General features: G+C 38.2%; 1 protein-coding gene across 2 annotated transcripts in view; it reads left to right on the top strand.

Moving 5' to 3' along the window:
- F13A1 (coagulation factor XIII A chain) overlaps positions 1-21592 on the top strand; it is a 192715-nt gene that overhangs the window by 102201 nt on the left and 68922 nt on the right. The window contains exons 7-8 of one of the 2 annotated variants that reach the window (XM_072603741.1): positions 11774-11923; positions 20933-21107. In XM_072603741.1, the coding sequence (XP_072459842.1) occupies positions 11774-11923; positions 20933-21107 (325 nt within the window). The remainder of the gene's footprint in view (positions 1-11773; positions 11924-20932; positions 21108-21592) is intronic. The other variant, XM_072603742.1, reaches the window with a different exon arrangement.

Here is a 21592-nt window from a genome sequence, read left to right as displayed (position 1 = left end):
AGGAGCACAGTGCCCCTTTGATCTAGAAAATCCACAAAAAAATTTTTGGTCTTCCCTTCATAGCAGAGAAGAGTCTGAATTTTTTTTCTTTTATGGGGTGCTTATAGTACTTTATTGTGAAATTTGGGTTGATATTCTACAATACTATACATATATTTTATGCATTCCTGAGTTTCTAAACTTTTTCTGTGTAGTGTAATCTGCAGCTTCCAAATTCCCCACCCCATAAATCCCATTTAATTTCTTATGCTGACCCATAATGTATTGATGGGGAAAGTCATGATGTGGAAGGGAGAACTGTATATCATGTCTGGGTAAGTCCCTAAGCCCCTTAGCCAGAGTCCTGCCTAGTAAATGGAGCACTGTGCTCTATCTTCACAGACAAACTTGGAATATTCAGATGACTTGTGTCTGAGGCACCCTAGAAGAATTGATGGAGTCATGAGTAAATCAATAATCACTTATTATTTGCCCAGCACCCTGCTAGGTACTGGAGATAAAGACTAGATTTGGATTTCATTGGAAGGGGCAAATCCAAGGTGAGGAAATTTCTTTTACCAATGCAAGAAGGCAACTCCTCTACAAAAGAGAGCCTTAGGCGTTGCCTAGGGCATTGAGAGAGTAGGTCACTTGCCCAGGTAACAGAGCCAGTATGCATCATAAGCAGAACTTGAACTCAAGTCTTTAGTGACAGCTCTCAGTTTATTTCATGTTGCCTTATGTGGTAGACCCTGGAAATTTAAAAAAAAAAAGGGGGGGGGATAACAACAACAAAAACCTAAGTTTAAATTTATTTTATTATTAATTTATGGACTAAAACAAGCATTTCCATAATATATTTTAGTAAAAAAATGATTGCACATGAAATTTCAAATTATTATGTACAACTTGCTATTCCTTCTAAATATATAATAAAATTATCAATTTTTCCTTTTTTTTCTTCTCTTCTTACCCCCCACCCTAAAGATAGCTACCATTAGACACAAAAGATACACACACATGCACATACTATACACACACACATACATATACACACACACACATATGTATGTATGTAAAATTCTATATCTACTTCTATATCAGTTATTTCTCTGGATGCAGATAGTATCTTCCTTCATATGCCCTTTATTAGTTTGAGTATTCATAATAATCTTATCCCCTGATATTTCCTACCTGGAGGACCCTAAGCAAATCATTTAATCTCTGAGTCTCAGGCAACTTCCTATTCACTAACTAATAGGAGGACTGTATATTTAACTACCCCAGGCTAACTTAGCTAAGTTTGGAGAGGTTCATAGCCAGAAGTGTGGTCAGCAAATGAAGAATTTTCCTTCTTGGCCATAGTCATTTACAAAGACTTCCTGATAAAGTGTGGAGGAGCAGTTGTCTGTGTGAGAGGAGTGAGTACCCACATGGATGAAATAGCAGATCCTTGGAATGCTGATGTAAATATTTTGCTTTTACCAAAATATCATCATAAATTAGATGTGGTTGACTAGCCCATCATACTTAAGTTCCCCTTGGTCAAAGGAAGGGACAATTTGGTTTTCTTTTCATAGTTAGTCCAGATGCCTAAATATCTGACTTTTCTTCAAAACATTTTCCTTGTGGTTTTCTTTTTTCATTCTGTAGTACTGTAAATTCAACATTTCCTCTGGATCCCTTTACTGAATACTGCAGCTTCTCTGTAATGTGAAAGGGGACTAGTTTATAACCTTGACTGCTTGAGGCAAGAGGACTTTCCCAGAACAGAAAGAGCATCTCATAGTTGAAACATTTTTGCTTGGGTACAGAGACAAGACCAGTACCTGGGGATTGAGCTAGAGATGCTACAGACCTTTACAAACCAATCTGTATTTAGATTTCTGAAAGTGCTAAAAGGTATGTGCTACCAAAGAAAGGATGGTTTAAGAAAAGAATAACTTTTTCTAGACAAATTGATACTACTAACCCTCTTGAAGTCCTAATATTTAACTGCTCTTTTCTTTCTTTTTCATTTCTGATACGATGCTCACCACCAAAAAGGAATATTTTATGCCATCTAAAAACTATGGTGTTAATGAAACAAAAGGTACTAGCCTTAAATTATTGCAAAGGAACCAGATGTGGGTAAAGGGATGTTAATCACAAAGTCATAGCAGTCCTGCCATGGCATGTCTTGACAAGGTGAATCTAGGATAGAGGAAAGAGACGGGTATTAAAGACAACCAGTTCTTAGTGCTATATGGGTCCCTGCCCCTTCTTACCTGTGTCAAGATGGCTATTCCAACATATATATGGGGCAGGAAAAATTTCTCACTACTAGTTGCTGTATCTGTTGTCATCACACTATTGCTTGTTAGTATTTTTTGAATGGCATTGATGGAACCCAGTGTTCCCCACCATCACCAGCACCACTGCTTTGACTTAAGATAATGGGATCCTATTAATTTTGCAAAAAACAAATAATCTTAGAACTCTAAGGAACCTTAAGAATAACCTCACAACCATTGACAATCCTTCAAGAGGAAAAAAAATCATTTGGGGGTAATAGTCTTAGAACGTAACTTTTTAAAGAGCCTTAAAACAAATATTAGGGCAACTGGGTGGCACAGTGCTGACTCTAGAGTCAGGAAGACCTGAGTTCAAATCCAGCCTCAGATATTTACTAGTTGTATGACCCTGGGCAAGTCATTTAACTCTGTTCGCGTCATTCCTTATCTGTATAATGAGCTGGAGAAGGAAATAGAAAACCACTCCAGCATCTTTGCCAAGAAAACCCCTAAAGGGGTCACAAAGAATCAGACATGACTGAAAATGACTGAATAACAACAAAATAAATACGTCACATACGTAGATAGCACCTAGCACAGTGCCTGGCATATAGTGGATACTCAATCAATGCTTGTTGAATTAAATTAAATATTTCTTTGATGGTAGAAAAATTTTATACCAACTTCATCTGGTTAATATACAACTTAATTATTCCATTTTATTTACACAGGAAAATATATAACTAAAAGACCATATATTTATTCATCTCCACAAGTATCTTGTTATTATGTTATAAATTATGCTTTAAAATGTTCTAGGAACTGAAAGAAGAGTTATGAGGAGATTCCTATAGCCTTCTCTCATTTGTACATTAATATAATTAATTTATCTGATTAGAAAATATTTCTTAGGAAGTCAGAGAGACTCTGGTTCTGAAAGAGTATGTGTGTATGTATAAAGAGAGAGAAATGTAGATATGTAGATATATTTATAGGTAAATAAATACTCAGATATATGTATATGTGTATATGGATATATTCATATATGTATATCAATATATATTTAAATCAGAAGTCCATAGAATAGGGAAAGGGAGGTATGGGAGGATCATGTTAGGGAGGGACCTTTTCCCTTCTAAAATTTCCTCTGTCTTTCTAATATTTTATCTTTCTTTTAGACACTGACTTTTCTGCCTAAAAGTTTAAAAAAAGAAGGGGACATTGAGGCATGTTGTAAGTAGCAGAAAAATCTGTGATTGATAGCTCTACAGAGCTATCTGTACTCGTATTCACCTCCTCTCCTCCCACTCACTTTTCTGCCCCAGCAGTTTGGCTTCCAATCCCACTGCTCCATTGAATGTCTTCCATCCAAGACTCGTGATGATTTCTTAATTGCCAGATCCAATGGTCTCTCCTCATTACTCATGCTTTGAGATCTTGGTTCACTGCCAATCACCCTTCTTCTTGGATACTCTCTCTTCTTTATGTTTTCCTCTCTCCTGATTCTCCTCCTACTGTTCTGACACTTTCTTTTCAATCTCTTTTACTATATTTCATCCCCATTGCATGGGTCTATCCCAGGATTCTGCCTTTTGCTTTCCTTTCTCTCACTAATACAATTTTTTAGTGATCTCATCCGTTCTCATCGATTCAATTATTAGCTCTGTGTAGATTGTTCCCAAATGTACTTAGCCAGCCTTCATCTCCTAAGATGCAACCCTTCATTACCAAATGCCTGCTGAATATCTTGCGAGTATCTCACAAACAAGGGGTGGACTATTACAGCTGGACATCCAGATGCCATAGTCCAGGTTCTGGAGTAGAAGCTGTATAACTGGAGTAGTTGAGGAATGGAGGGGCAATTCTGATATTAAGGGGTAAAGGGCACTAAATATAAACTTCCACCTCATGATTTTACCTAAAGCTAGACCCAGAATAGACTCTAATATTTTTAATCAGGTGATAGTGGGATTGAAGTGAGAGACAAAAAGGCGGCAAATCCACTGTACAAATGATGGCTAACAAGTGATGACTATTACCGTCTAACAGAATCAAAAGAATCCATTCTACCTCTTGGCTGTCTTTTACAAGCTAGAAGGCAAGAGATAAAGGTTCTAGGCCTGACGGTGCCCCTGGTTAGGTATATGACCTTGGACAGGACACAATCTCTGTGGACCTTCTTTTCCTCATCTGTAAAATGAGGGAATTGAAATATTAGCTAATCTCTTAGGTCTCTTCTAGTATTAAGATTCCGTGATTCTAGTCTTTTTTCCTTTTGGTAAACCCAAGCAGACAGCTCATGAAAGAGGAAAGCTCCTTCCTACTGAAAATTGGTTTATTTTACAATTAATTAGGGGAAAGTATGACTCTTATTTGACTTTTATTTTTTCATGGAAGTCATCAGTTTAAATATACTCCTTGGCCTTTTCTCCAGGATATTTATATACTGTTACAAAATATAGTGACATTGACAAGATAGGGAAATGGGGTACAAGAGTAACATATTTTTTAAAGTCCAGTACTTTATATCACTGCTAACTGAGAAGTTCTTATTCCTTTGAGATGTACACATTTATTTTTAACCCTGGTCTTTTGCTAATATTGAGCCATGATTCTCTCATTAATCCACATTAATCTGCTGTCTAATAGAGCCTTCTGGGAACTTGATCTAGGCTTCACTTTGGTTTTTAACTAGTTAGTGAAAGATATGTTTCTTAGCACCCTAACATTTCCTGAACTCAGGCTACTAAATCAAATTGACCATAGCTGATGGTGGGGGCTACGAATATTTAAAAGGGGGAAATGAGGAAATACTGACCCAGTGTGAGTGCCACATGGGGATCATTGGTTTCAAAAAGTGTGTTGCCTCTATAGAATTAGACTGCCTTCTGGTGCCTCTTAGGACTGCAATTTAAGGTCTTAGAAATAGATGAATAGTCTCACCAGTCTGCAAAATCTTATCTCATACCATCCCTACAACAATTGTGTAAGGTAGATACTATGATCTTACAAATATGATGGTTTTACCAATGAGAAATGTCTCAGAGGTTTTATGTATAATTTGCCCAAGGTCCCACAATTGGCAAATGCCAGAGGTGGGAATCAAATCCAGGTCACTCCTAATTCCAAGTTCTATATCACACCACAATGTCCCTTTTGGGAAAAAGTGATGTTCTACTTTGTGGGTCTGACCTCTGTAATCTAAATGTTAAAGCTTATGAAGCATGCCCAGGACAGTAGCTTTATTCCTACTATTATTGGAAGGAGTTTTTACGTAGGCATGCCCCCAAAGAGCACAAACTATATCATCCCAGAGATATAGGATCAGAAAATGAAGCTGATTATTCATGAAGTGAAGATAAGGTTAACAGATAGATTAAATTCTATACTAGTATTCATGGAATATTCAAAAGATTGAGAGCAAACATTCTTATCTTGATCTGTGATCTTATTTTTAATGATAATTTGATAACTATATTTCAGTATGATTGATTTTTTTTATAATTCTATATATTTTATTTTTTTACATTTAAAATATGATTCTGCTTAGGAGTCCATGATGACACAAAAAGGGATAAGACCTCCTGGCTTAAAGGAATAACTCTAAGATATGGGTGGATCATTTATGGAAGACTTTTGGGAAGCGTGGGAAAGATTTACTCAGAATTGAAAGAGAATTTACACATATAGGAAGAGAACCCATCTTTATGAGCCTGCAGATCCATTATAGAATTGAAGTTTCAGCAATCTTTGCTGAAACAATGGAAATTGGCCATAAACTTTGCTCTTAGATCTTTGGGAGGGGGATGGGGAGGCAGGGTGGAAAGCCCAACATTTTCTCTTCCTTCTTCCAGAAAAGGATACCCTCAGTACTAAAGATTTATGACAAAACTCACTTCTTTTTTTTCTTGCCCTCTGTCCAACTACACACTACTCCAGCATTAATGCCTTTTACCCTTATTGTTCCAATGTTCATACCTTGCTAATATTCCTAGCCCTGGGTCATCACCATACAGAGCCATGTAAAGTTGTGTTAGAGATAGTAAACCAATCTGACCAAGTCCACCATGAATTTATGTTATATAACTTCAGTTTGGCCCTTTATATTGCATGAAAATCTTTTTATTGACCTCTAATTGGCTCCATGTCACCCAACCAACCAACTCTATCTCCACTGCCTTACTATCAATAAATGACCTCAATGCCTACTTTATAGGAAAGATCAATGTTGTCCAATTTTAGCTCCTGCACAACTCCCTTTCTTCATTCCATAAAACATTTCTGTCTTCTTCCATATCTTGCTCTTTTTATCCAACTGCAAAGGCAGCTTCATAACCGAGAACCTAAATCCTATACCTTTACAAGTTCTCTGTGTCCTTGATCCATCAGCTATCTCCCTGCTGATCTTGGATATCTCCCTCTCCATTGACCCATTCATCTACAAACGTGCTTAGATTTCCTCTGTCCTAAAAATGCCCTTCTTCTGAACCTTCTAGTTCCTTGAGCTATTACTGTCTGTTCTCTCCTCTCCTCTTCAATGGTAAGTTTCTAGAAGTAGTCTAACCTCTGCCTTCAATTTTTTATCAGTCACCTACCATTTTTGTCACTCAGTTGTATCAGTTGCGTCGGACTCTTCATGACCCCTTTTGGAATTCCCTTGGCAAAGACACTGGAAGGAGTTGAAATACTAGTTAATCTCTAAGTTAATCTCTAACTCAACCCCATAACTTTATAGAGGAAAAAAATAAGGCCTAGACTTGAATCAACTTACTTGAGGCAATTTTTTCAGTCATTTTTTGCAGTGTTATCCAAATCTTGGTGACTCCATCTGGCAAAAATATAACTAAAATGGTTTGTCATTTCCTTCTTCAGCTCATTTTACAGATCAGAAAATTGAGACAGACAGGGTGAAGTGACTTGCCCAGGGTCACACAGCTAGTAAGTATCTGAGGCCACATTGGAACTCAGGTCTTCCTTACTCCAGGCTTAGTACTTTATCCACTGCACCACCCAGCTGCCCTATCACTTAAAACCCCTAAATTCTCATTTCCATTCAGACCACTTCACTAGAATTGCTCTAAGTCCAAATGCCAAATCTAATGACTTGTACCCAATTCTCCCATTCTTTGACCTCATTCTCTCCTCTTTTATAACTTTATATTGACTTCTGTGACATTGCACTCCCAAGTTCAATCCACTAAACATTTATTAAGTGCCTACTGTGTGCCAGGCACTATGCTAAACACTGGGGATACAATTAATTAAAAAGAAAGGCAAAGACAAGTCTCATCACGTTACTTCCCTGTTCAAAATCCTTTATCTAAACTGAAAACTCATTGCATAGAAGGCTAAAATTTGTTTTTAGCTTATTCTTTAAACTTTATGCATTCTAGTGTCTGGTGTCTAGTGTCTAGAACTAGTCTCCATTCTTAGACTAACTACTCCTTCACTTATTTATTTTATGTGTTGTCATCTTTCTTTGCAATAGACTCTCCTCATTTCTCCACCTATTGAAATCCCTCCATTTTTTGACTGGGTCCTTTTCCATCTGCCTTTCTCTGATCCACTCAAAGAAGACAACACTGCCCCTGACCTACCACACATCCATCGACCTCTCCTGAGCTCTTCCCTCATTCCAACTCATATTACATTATATCTATACACATGCCTCATCCCATTACTAATAGTAAGCGCCTTGAGGGCAAGAACAGTGACATTTTTCGTCTTTGAATTCCCAGTGCACAAAGTAGGTGGTTAATGTTTGTTGACTTTGTTGAACTGTGGATTTTTTTTTTCCAAAAGAGAAAAGATTTCTCACACACACTTGCCTCTCAGCAATATCAGAGCAAACCAACCCTTATTCCAAATAGAGAGGCTTTTTTCTTGAGGTAAAATGGCTTTTACCTCAAAGTAACAATGCTTCCATCTATGGTTAAACAGCTGGGTTTCTCAATTACAAAGGTTAAATTTCTTATGGTTTCACTCCTTGTATTTTTAACAGAAATACTAACATTTATTACAAGCCATCTCTTGAATGCAATAATCACAGTCAATCTCAGTGTCCATGTTTTCAGAATTGCTTCCTGGAATGAGGTTTCAATACTACGTCTATTTTGTAATCACAGTCTATTTCTGAAGCATGGGAATATGATTTTCAGCGCTCCCTCCCTACCGTGAAGTTGGCTGTTGTTCTGATCTCCTGGGACAGGCATCCTGTAGCTAATGGATAGAAGCAGAGCAAGACACTTCTTGCCCTTTAGAATGTGGTGTGATAGCTTTATGCAATTTACCTTTCCTTCCATCTCAATTCTTCTCCTTCCTTCTTACCTCCTTCCTTCAGACTCTCCCTCTCTCTTTCCATATCTACTTTCACTTTAATTGTTATTTCCTATCAGTTTGATAAATGATTGTCCAAATGAGGACAATATGGTTAGAGGCAGAGTGAATTACCTATTTATATAAATAACCTAAAAATTTGTCTGATTATAACCATTCTCTCCATTCCTAAAGGGGAGAAAGAAGAATGCACTATTGTAAGCCTCAGAGTAGGTGTTTAACCCTTGCCCTTGAATGTAGAATTACCACATAGTAGGCCTGCATGCATTTCCTTGTAATCTTTATTATCATACCCCAAAGGGGCCAGGATGAAGAGCCAGGGTTAGGGAGAAACTATGGGGGAAATGCCTTATTTTTTTTCTGATATAATTTTTTTCATAATTAGCTTGTTTTCAGTTTTCAACAATCACTTTCACAAATTTCAAATTTTCTCCCCAACCCTCCCTGAGATGGCATGCAATCTTATATGGGTTCTACACATACATTCTTTTTTTTTTTTTAAATTAATTAATTAATTTATTTATTTAACTTTTAACATTCATTTTCACAAAATTTTGGGTTACAAATTTTCTCCCCTTTTATCCCCTCCCCCCCAAACACCAAGCATTCTAATTGCCCCATGACCAATCTGCTTTCTCTTCTATCATCCCTCTCCGCCCTTGTCTCCGTCTTCTCTTTTGTCCTGTAGGGCCAGATAGCTTTCTATACCCCTTTACCTGTATTTCTTATTTCCTAGTGGCAAGAACATTACTCGACAGTTGATCCTAACACTTTGAGTTCCAACTTCTTTACCTCCCTCCCTCTCCACCCCTTCCCTTTGGAAGGCAAGCAATTCAATATAGGCCAAATCTGTGTAGTTTTGCTAATGACTTCCATAATAGTTGTGTTGTATAGGACTAACTATATTTCCCTCCATCCTATCCTGTCCCCCATTACTTCTATTCTCTTTTGATCCTATCCCTCCCCATGACTGTCGACCTCGAATTGCACTCTCCTCCCCATTCCCTCCCTTCTATCATCCCCCCCACCCTGCTTGTCCCCTTGTCCCCCACTTTCCTGTATTGTGAGATAGGTTTTCATACCAAAATGAGTGTGCATTTTATTCTTTCCTTTAGTGGAATGTGATGAGAGTAGACTTCATGTTTTTCTCTTACCTCCCCTCTTTATCCCTCCACTAATGAGTCTTTTGCTTGCCTCTTTTATGAGAGATAATTTGCCCCATTCAATTTCTCCCTTTCTCCTCCCAATATCTTTCTCTCTCACTGCTTGATTTCATTTTTTTTAAAGATATGATCCCATCCTCTTCAATTCACTCTGTGCACTCTGTCTCTATGTATGTGTGCGTGTGTGCATGTGTGTGTGTGTGTAATCCCACCCAGTACCCAGATACTGAAATGTTTCAAGAGTTACAAATATTGTCTTTCCATGTAGGAATGTAAACAGTTCAACTTTAGTAAGTCCCTTATGACTTCTCTTTGCTGTTCACCTTTTCATGGTTCTCTTCATTCTTGTGTTTGAAAGTCAAATTTTCTTTTCAGCTCTGGTCTTTTCATCAAGAATGCTTGAAAATCCTCTATTTCATTGAAAGACCAATTTTTCCCCTGAAGTATTATACTCAGTTTTGCTGGGTAGGTGATTCTTGGTTTTAGTCCTAGTTCCTTTGACTTCTGGAATATCCTATTCCATGCCCTTCGATCCCTTAATGTAGAGGCTGCTAGATCTTGTGTTATCCTGATTGTATTTCCACCATACTTGAATTGTTTCTTTCTAGCTGCTTGCAATATTTTCTCCTTGACCTAGGAACTCTGGAATTTGGCCACAATGTTCCTAGGAGTTTCTCTTTTTGGATCTCTTTCATGTGGTGTTCTGTGGATTCCTTGAATATTTATTTTGCCCTCTGGTTCTAGAATCTCAGGGCAGTTTTCCTTGATAATTTCATGAAAGATGATGTCTAGGCTCTTCTTTTGATCATGGCTTTCAGGTAGTCCCATAATTTTTAAATTGTCTCTCCTGGCTCTATTTTCCAGGTCAGTTGTTTTTCCAATGAGATATTTCACATTATCTTCCATTTTTCCATTCTTCTGGCTTTGTTCTGTGATTTCTTGCTTTCTCATAAAGTCCTTAGCCTCCATCTGTGCCATTCTAATTTTGAAAGAACTATTTTCTTCAGTGAGCTTTTGAATCTCCTTTTCCATTTGGCTAATTCTGCTTTTGAAAGCATTCTTCTCCTCATTGGCTTTTTGAACCTCTTTTGCCAATTGAGTTAGGCTAGTTTTCAAGGTGTTCTTTTCTTCAACATTTTTTTGGGTCTCCTTTAGCAGGGAGCTGATCTGCTGTTCATGCTTTGACTTCATGTCTCTCATTTCTCTTGCCAGCTTTTCCTCCACCTCTCTAACTTGATTTTCAAAATTCTTTTTGAGCTCTTCCATGGCCTGAGCCCATTGAGTGGGCTGGGACACAGAAGCCTTGATTTCTGTGTCTTTGCCTGATGGTAAGCATTGTTCTTCCTCATCAGAAAGGAAGGGAGGAAATGCCTGTTCACCAAGAAAGTAACCTTCTATAGTCTTATTTCTTTTCCCTTTTCTGGGCATTTTCCCAGCCAGTGACTTGACCTCTGAATATTGTCCTCACACCCACCTTGCCTCCTGATCCTCCCAGCCAGCGTTTGGGGTCTGAGATTCAAATGCTGCTTCCAGCCTCAGGGCTTTGGGTGGGGGCAGGGCTGCTATTCAGTGTGAGATTAAGTTCAGATGCTCAGGTGGGGGCAGGGCCTCCTCTCAGGCTCAGTTCCCTCAGGGAGTTTATGCACAGACCTTCAACAATGGATCCAGGCTCCTGCCTGTTTGGGGAGCCCTGGTCTGCCGCCGCCCCTCAGCTTCTGCCTCCCGAGGGGGCCCGAGCCATGGGGGCACCCCACTCCCCCCTCGACCCGCCAAAGAGAGTCTCTCACCAACCCCGTCACCTGTGGGTGAAGGGACTTGTGCGGCCGCTGGAGATCCCGTCCCTGAAGCCTGCTGGGATCTGCTTTCCTTGGTGCCGCGGCCGTGGCAGGTCTGGGCTGGGCTCCACGCCTGCAGCGCGATGGACCTTTTGCAAGAGGTTTGCAGGTCCCTCTGTGGGTGGAGGGACCCACGTGGCCACTGGAGATTCCGTCCCTGAAGCCTGCTCGGATCTTTTCCTCTCAGTGCCGCGGCCGCGGCAGGGCTGCCCTCAGCTCCCAGTCCCAGCGCCCAGTCCACAGCGCGAAGGACCTTTTGCAAGAGGTTTGCAGGTCTCTCCGGAACAGAAATCTCCCTCGCTCCAATGTTCTGTGGCCTCTGGGTGCAGAATTCGCCGTGAGTTACTTCTTTGTAGTTGTTCTATGGGTTATGGGTTCGGAGCTATGTGTATGTGCGTCTTTCTACTCCGCCATCTTGGCTCCTCCCCCACATACATTCTTATTAAACACATTTTCAAATTAGTCATGTTGCATAGAAGAATTAAAATGAATGGGAGAAACCATGAGAAAAACCAAAACAAAACATAACAGAAGAGAAAATAGTCTGCTTCATTCTGTGTTCTGACTCTGGATGTGGATGGCATTTTGCATCATGAGTCCTTTGGAAATGTTTTAGGTCCTTGGAAATGCCTTATTTTTTTAGTGTGTGCTTGCTAATAGGGATACCCTAAGTAAAATTGTGAGCCAGAAGAATTGACTAGCAATCAATCAACAAGTGCTTTTAAAGCACCTGCTATGTGCTAGATCCTGGGGATACAGAGAAAAAAGAGAAATAGTCTTTGCCATGAAGGAGAATACATTCTATCAAGAAGGCAACATGTGCATGTATAAGTATATTAAAAATACATACCAAATCAATACTAAAAATATTTAATAATTTGAGGAATGATGACACTAGCAGCTGGGGGAATATGGAAAAAGCTACCTGCAGAAGATGATGCTAGAGCTGAGCTTTGGAGGAAGCAAGGGATTCTAAGAGATAAAAGCAGGTGGTGAGTTCAAGTGGTGGGAAAACCTGTACAAAGACCTGGAAGATGATTAATGGTGGGTCATTTGGGAGCAAAGCAGCAGGAAGGCCAGTTTGGCTAGACTGTGGAATGTATGAAAGGTTGTAACATGATAAGACTAGAAAAGTCACTTAGAGTCAGGTTGTGAAAGACTTTAAATGCCTGACAGAGGAATGTGTAGTGAACTATAGACAGGAGTAATAGCGAGCCACTAGAGAGCTGGCCCTGGAGCCCAGAAGAACTGAGTTCAAATCTGGCCTCAGACTAGTTGTGTGACCTTGGGCAAGTCACATAATCCAATTTGTTTCACTTTTCTCATTTGTAAAATGAGCTGGAGAAGAAAATGGCAAACCATCTTCCAAGAAAACCACAATGGGATCACAAAGAGTCAGATGTGACTGAAAATCAACTGAACAACAACAATAAAAAGAGTTTTTTAGTAGGAGGGTGACATGGTTAAATTCATACTTTAGGGAAAATCAGCTTGGGGACTCTGTGAAGGACTGATTGGACAGAAGAGGAACTTGATTTAGAGAAACCATAGGAGACTATGGAAAAAGTCAAGAGGTGAAGAGGGCTTGAACTAGGTTGATAACCATATGTGTGGGGAGAAGAATACAGATGTGGAAAATGTTGGGGAAATAGGAATGAGTTAGCAACTGATTGGACATGTGGGGTGAGGAATAGAAAATGGCTCCAAAGGTGTGAACATGGGTTACTGGAAGGATAGTGGTGTCATTCCAGAACATACCTTCTAAAAACATGGTTATAAAGAACACACTAATTTTTAAAATATAGCTAGAAAGTAATCTCATAAAAGATATTTCATACTCACATAAAAATACTTTTAAATGTTTACATTTTACATATTACAAGTGAATGTATTAAGAAATGGAATATGTAAGTCTTAAGAGGATCTATTAGATTAATGTTTTATATGACCAACTTCCAAATGGTTGTATTTTATGGATATCTATAGGCTGAAAAAAATTTTAATGATAATTGTAACTTCTCTTTCAATTGGTAGTATGTTTCTGTTCATGTCACATCATGTCTTCCATTCATCTGGTTCAAAAACATTCACTGTCTGATGCATATAACACTATGTTAGGAGAGATTCAAAGATAAATGAAATGTGGACCTTGACTTCCAGAAATTTATAATCTAGTAGTCACTTGGTCTATATTGAATTGCAACTGAAATGTATCTAATTAGATAATGCTGATATAAATAGTATTTTTAAAGGATCAAATGAAATAATATTTGTAAAGTACTTTGAAATATGTGTCAGTTACCATCATCATTACCATCACCATCATCATCATTGTTGATTGAATGATTTCGTCTGGTAATGAAACATCAATGTATGTCATGGCACTACATGGGAAGAGCTTGGAAACATTGGTCCTAGAGTGTATACCAGAAAAATGGCTCCAAAGAAATGAATTGGACCAAGTATATAGTTCTGTTAGACTTGGCTACATGTGTGTATGTGTGTGTGTGTGTGTGTGTATCTGGCCTCCTAAAGATTTCTATTAGACTTGTGTAATAGGGCATTGCCCTTTTAGTATACCTGACTTAGGGACAGCTAGATGGTGCAGTGGATAGAGCACCAGTGCAGGAGTCAGGAGGATCTGAGTTCAAATCTCACCTCAGACACTTGACATTCACTAGCTGTGTGACTTTGGGCAAGTCACTTAACCCCAATTGCCTCATCCTGGGTCATCTCCAATCATCCTGATGAATATCTGGTTACTGGATTCAGATGGCTCTGGAGGAAAAGTGAGGCTGGTGACCTGCACAGTCCTCTCTCACTCAAAACAAAGTCAAGTGCAAGTCGTGTCATCATTTCTCTGATGGCATGGTCTTCTTCGGCAACAAAGGATGAACACACACAGTACCTGACTTAATATTTCCTAGGATTATCTAGTCACATTCCTAAGTTCTGTAATAACCTGTATTCTTAAAGAGTTGCCTAAGGCTCTGAGAGTTCAAGTGACTTACCCACGATGCTCAGTTACTAGATGTCAGAGGTAAGACTTGAACCCAGGTCCTTCCTGACTCCTACTCCAACCTTGAATCTATTACCCTCTGTCTTGTAGAGTTGCTGATCTGTGTCAGTGAAGGGGGTTTCTATTTCCCGGAGTTCCCTGTACTAGGACAATAGTAGGCATGAAAAACAACAATAAATACTGAATAAATAAATACTGAGAGTAACACAAGCTTCAAAAAGGGAAAGGAAAAGAGAGATTATCTTGGGCAGATGAGACTCCCCCTGAGAAGATAGAATGAGATAACATTATAAATCTCTTTGCAAATCTTAAAGCATTATATGTGCTAGATTATTATTATTGTTACTGTTAGAGACTGGCTTCATTTCCTGTTTCCCCTAGAGATCTGTTCTACTTTTAGGTAGACTTGAAAGTCCACTCTACAACGGTTTTCTGAATCTCATCTGGACAGTTCCAGAGCTCACAAGCTGCCAAGGCAAACCCAAGATCAAGGGTGATTGTGTGATGACACATTGAACCCTTCACAGCTAATCATTCAGATAGTTAGCATTTGCAAGGAGAAGGAACAGCATGTCCTTGAAGTGTTACTCCCCCAGATAGACCTCTCTGGTTAAGGAGGTGGATATCACCTTAACCCTTTGGGTCTGTCAGGAAAGACATATCACTTTCAATCTCTGGGCTCTTTGGAAGTCGATTTTCTAATTAGAAAACAGTAGCTAATCCAGCCAAATACTTTTAAATGAGAGTTGTGATTTATCTAGCAACAGGGGAACCATCCAGTATTAACATAATTAAAAGGTCTGGAGTAGAAAGAGATTTTTAAAAATACTCTTCCCTATGGCCTCAAATGATTGGGTTCAGCTTGCTGCTATAAAAAAAAGTTGTGCTAATTAATGACCATCTTTTAAAAAATCAATCATTAGCACACTTTTTGTCGCATTACCTGGTGTGGACTCTCATATTTCTGAATGACAAGGGAGGTGATAATTGGAGTACCAGACAACATATTGTCTATGTACTCCATATGACAAGGGCATAGTGTGCCCTATCATTTTGACCTTCTTAACAATAGATGCATATTGCTACATAATCAATTCAGCAGCAAGAATGACCATGAAGGTTATGGATTATGAAGACAGTTAAAAGGATTTAAACATTCTACAATCCACTCATTTCATGGCTGTTCTCAAAAGGATGGGTTTGCAATTACTCACTTAATTCAGCTGTGGTAGATGGGCCAAATCAAATTGTTCTCCCAAAATGCTCAACTCTCTAGGCCTGTTCAAATGATTAGTGTAGTACCCTATTCTCTCCTTTGTTTTGCAATGAATAAATATAGTTTCAAATAAAAGAGTCCTGGCGAGTCTAAATGGGGAATTATAATGTCCCTGTGGAGAGGACTCATTAAAATCGGTGCCTTAGAGGATTGCCACCACTGTTATAAGTGCATCCTACCTTTCAGTAGACACTTTGCCCCAAATCTAAAAGCTTTTGAAACCTGACTCAAGAAGACTATGCTTTCTAGCCTTAGGTGTTTTCCATCTGATATTTTTCATATCCTCTCATTTATATGCTCCCGGGGCAACATCTCCCTAAGTTTGCTAAGAAGGGTAACTAATATTCAGAACTGGCATTCAATGTGACTTTAAGGAAGACTGGCCATTTTAGGAAAGATGAAAGCAATGAAGACAGGAGAAAGGAGAAGTTAGCATCAGAACAATTGGCCATTGCCAGTCACAAAATGAAAGAAACTTAAAAAGTATGCCCCTAAGAATAAGAATAAAAATTCTTCATGTGTGATTTAGGGTGTTTGTACTGAGGAGCTTAAAATATCAGACAAAGCTTCTCTTTGACCAGATGCCCTGGCCTCATTCGGAAAGGGCACTAATATTTGAAGCTTGTGAGACTACTCAGGCAATGTTGGAAGTCATATTGTACTAACTTCCCCTTTCCAAAAAACAGGGGAGGGTTGGTTTTACTTTAGATGTTTCCATGACCTCATAATAGAACCAATCTACTTTTTGATCTCCAAAGGCAACAATTATTCGCTTTTGTCTTTGTGGTCTCCTGGGTCTAGCACATAGTAGGAGAAAAATAAATGTCTGTTGATTGATTTTTTTCTCACTAGTACTCTTGATAAACTCTCTATGACAGGGGTTCCTCAGTCACCTTGAACATCTGTGGAGAGATTTCAAGGGGTCCATGAACTTGGATAAGAAAAAAAAATTATTCTTATTTGAATACCAATGATTTCCTGTTCTATTCCAACCAAATGAACCTACTTATTATTCTCCAAATGTCCTATATACTTTCCTGCACCTTTTTATACAACATTCAACTAACTTACAAAATTCACAACTACCACCAAAAACCCTGCCTCTTTGACCCAATCTAAATCTTTCCCATCCTTCTAGTTCCAACTCAAATCCTCCTTTTTCTGTGAATCTTTCTGTGATTACCTACTATCTCCAAGGCCACTGACCTTCAATGACCCTTGTGATCTATACTTCTCATTTAGCTGTTCTCGTTTATCACCTTACCTCTTTACTGGATTGCAAGATCTTTGAAGGCAATGGCCTTATTTTAGAATTATTTTTATCACTCTAAGGGTTTTAGGTATAGTCGGCACTCAATAAATATTTGATTGGTCTAATTTATAATTATCAAAATAGGCTTGCAACTAAAAATTACATTAATGAAATTGAGTAGGAATAGGATAGAATTTGATATTTTAAATAGTTAAACCAGATCACTAGGTTTTTTTAGGTTCCTTCTAGCTCTAAAACTTTATGATTCAAATAACAAATATGTGAGATTTCATTGAAATTCCATCTGATAGTCATTTAAAGAATTTACAATTAATATTTAGATTTTAAGAATTTACCACTATTTAAAAGTACAACACTAATAATCCCTTAAATTATGTATAAAATTTTTGCTGCTTAGAAAATGTTTTTACATACATAATCTCATTTGTAACAGGGGAGGAAAGAGAGTAAGAAGGATTGTTAGTTTTCTAACCTATCTTGGAAAAAATATACAAGAAAGGTTATATGCCATGAGTATTTCATTGCCAACTCTGGCCAACTTTAGTAGGAAGTCATTTGGTCCATACACTTTTACTTTACCAATACTCTGAAACCAGGATTTGTCAGAAAGAAATTGTTTTGGGCAAAATGTTAGCATTTTGTCCTGAAGTTCCCTATACCAAAATATTTCTGTTATATATGGTCATTGAGAGAGCTTTTAAAAATCTCTCAGTCATTGAAATCTCCTAATCTTCATCTGACTAGGTGTTATTTTTTATGAAAGCTTATGTTTTTAGATGCTTTTAGTTCCATGTCAAAGTTATGAATTAATTGTAAAGCAGTGATTCTAATATTATCTTGAAAATTACACATTCAATCACATGGGGAAAAAGAATACTTTTTTGCATAGTATTTTACAAAAAAGGTTATGTATATACACATATATGGGTTTTATATATGTATGTATGCATATGCACATGAGTATATGTATTGTATACATGTACAAATACACACATACATGTATATGCATACATGTATACATACAGAGATATATGTGTATGTGTACACACACATATTATATATATTTATGCACACACACAGTATAAGCATAAGTGTTTCCAACACAAAAGGAATTTGTTCAGAAAGGCTAGGTGACTTGTTGTTATTTAGTCTTGTGTGACTGTGACTCCATTTTGGATTTTCTTGGCAAAGATACTAGAATGGTTTGCCATTTCCTTCTCCAGTTCATTTTACAGATGGGGAAACTGAGGCAAACAGGGTGAAGTGACTTGCCCATGGCCACAGAGCTTGTAAGTGTTGGAGGCCAGATTTGAACTCAGAAGATGCATCTTTCTGATGCCAGGCCTGACACCTTATCCACTGGGCCACCTAGCTAGGTGATTTGCTCATAGTTAATTAGGCACAGCTTAGTGGCGCAGTGGATAGAGTTGTTGGGCCTAGAGTCAGAAACACCTGAGTTTTCCACAAGATGAAAAATAACTGTGTCCTCCAAGGAACGCACTGCCAAACAAGGAAGATATGGTATATAGACAAATATGTATGAGACAAGAGTAAAGAATAGGTGCGTTGTAAGTGGTCTAAGCAAATTTGAGACACCTGAAAGTTCTCTAAAATGGAGTGATAAGGAAAGCAGAGGAAATAGTACCTGGATTTAATCTTGAAAGAAAAGAAGGCTATGAACAGGTGAAGGTGAGGAAGGGATATATACTGAGCATGGAGCATAGCCTAAATGGATGAATGAATGCATGGAGGAAGGAAAATGCACAATAACAAAGAAGTCAATCATCTAGTTTGACTGGGAGGTAAAGTTTGTACAGGGAAGAAATGCGAGGTAAATCTAGCTGGGTGGACGGGTGCCATATTGTGGAAGACATTCAATGTAAGGCTGAGTTGCTTGTGTTTTATCCCGTACTCTCACAAAGGAGCTTTTGAGGGTTCTTGAATAGAGGAATGACATGGTCAGAACTGTGTATTAGAAAGATTCTTCTAGCAGCTGATGAATCTACAGATGGGAGAGCCTGGAAGCAGCCTTACTTGCAGGAAGGGTAATGTTTTAGTTCAGATCTGGCATCAAAAGTCACAAAACTCATCATAATTTTCAACCCAGGAATTCTGTTGCTAGGATTCCAAAATATAGTATAAAAAGGGGGAGGAGGACACAGCTATAAAGGAAATATATTTACTGCTGCTTTGGAAAATCATATGCCCAACATTTGGAGATAAGCTAAATAGATGATGCTATATTAATGCAATATAATATTATGGTGCCATGAAAAGCAATACATATGAAGCATATGAGAATATCAGAAGCCTGTATGAGGTGACATAGAGGGAAATCATGGGAATGGTGTGATAATAGTAATAATTAACATTTAGAGAGTGTTTTAAAATCACAAAATACTTTATGTACTTTGCTTCTCACAACAGTCCTGTGGGATGGATGCCATTATTATCCTTATTTTACAGGTGAGGAAACTGAGACTGAGAGAGATTATTCATTCAGGGTCAACTAAACTAGTGTCTGAGGTAGATTTTGAACTCAGTTCTCTGTGACCAGAGAGTCCAGCTCTCTATCCACTATGACACCTAGTAACACAGTGTATTAGGTAATGTTTTAGTTTCTCCATATAAACCTATGATCCTATGAACTTTTTTTAAAGAGAAAGAATGAAGGAAGGATGGGCACAAAGTAACAGAATTTCAAGCCTGTTTTCAGGGAAACACAAAACAAAAGCAATTTCTTTGTTTTGGGGTTTTGTTTTTTGCTTTGTTTTTTTTTTCTTTTGTAAATTTGTCCACTTCTCCCTTTGTTTGTTTTGTTTTAAGACTAGATCCCCCTGTCTTGCCCAGGCAGGAAGGAAAGTGGCCACTAAAGGGTCTAATCCCACTACCTGATCCATTTCCAACCTATGTCTGTTCACTCCTCCTTAGGCAGTGTGGTGACTTCTCATATTGATGCCAGACTTAGTATGGGTGTCCTGTTGGCTTAGCCCTATGTACTGAAGCTCAGAACTCCAGAGATCAAAGGATTCACTAGCCCCAGACATCCTGGTAGCAAAGATTATAGATGTGTAATCTCCACCATGCCTGGTTGGTTATTTGTTTAAGATATTGTTAAAATATTAATCCTTGTTTTGTATATTTGTTTTTATTTAGCTAAGAACTTGAAAAGCATGTTCAAATACAGGGTGTCCCAAAAGTCTTGATGAAGTTTATATATTATTCCATATATTATCTCATTTTGTCCTCACAACCCTAGAAAGTTATAATTATTATTACTATTATCTCCATTTTATAGATACGGAAACTAATGTAGGCAGAGGTTAAATGACTTGCCAAAAGTCATACAGTTAGTAATTGTCTGAGGTTACATTTGAATTCGGGTCTTTCTGACTCCAGGTCTAGAACTGTGCCATCTAACTTTCTCAATTTGATTAAGTTTATAATTAATTAAATGTAAGAATACTAGGAAGAGACTATATAAATGCTAGCTGTTACGAAGGAAAATATCTTGTAAGGGTATATAGATAAGAGCCAATAGGCTTTGAATTGGATGATAAATATAAATAGCCTGAACTTCAAAAGTGGGAAAAGATGGTCGAAGAAAGGGGTTTGTACATTAGCCCCCAAGGGTTCAGTGTCAATGGCATATGGGATGAATCTAAGAAGATAAGAGTATATTGGAGTTCATTTACTAGTTCAAGTATATTTTACCCCCTGACAAAATGCTAATCTCAACATGTTTTCTTCCTTCCTTCCCCTTCTATCCTTCATATAGATCAATGCCAAAGATGATCAAGGAGTTGTTGTTGGATCCTGGGACAATATATATGCCTATGGAGTTCCTCCTTCTTCCTGGACTGGGAGTGTTGACATTCTGTTAGAATATCATAGTTCTGGGAATCCAGTACAGTATGGTCAGTGCTGGGTTTTTGCTGGTGTCCTCAACACTTGTAAGTATCCAAGTGAGACTTTCTAGAGAACTTACAATTATTTAAAGGGTAAAGAAGAATTTCATAGAAGTCCCTTCCAGCAGATAGAGAGCTAGCCTTAGAGTAAAGAATTCTTGCCTTCAAGTCTTACCCTTACACTGACACTAGCTATGAGACCATGGGCAAGTTATTTGACCTTTCAATTCCCCAAGGCAAATCTCTAAGGCTGTAAGTTACAGATGAGTTTCTGGTCGCATCACTGGAGGGCTTCTCCATACCAAAGAATTCACATCACCAATGAAACAATTTGTTTACTCATTTTTCAGTTGTATCCAACTCTTTGTCACCCTTTTTGAGATTTTCTTAGCAAAGATATTGGAATAGTTTGCCATTTCCTTTTCCAGCTCATTTTACAGATGAGAAAGCTGAGGCAAACAGGGTTAATCAATTTGCCCAAGATCACACAACTAATAAGTGTCTGAGGCTGGACTTTAACTTTTGGTACT

This window comes from Notamacropus eugenii, chromosome 4, assembly GCF_028372415.1.
Source record: "Notamacropus eugenii isolate mMacEug1 chromosome 4, mMacEug1.pri_v2, whole genome shotgun sequence".
NCBI lineage: Eukaryota > Metazoa > Chordata > Mammalia > Diprotodontia > Macropodidae > Notamacropus > Notamacropus eugenii.
Note: the sequence above shows the minus strand (reverse complement) of the source record. Positions and strands in the feature narration are given on the sequence as shown.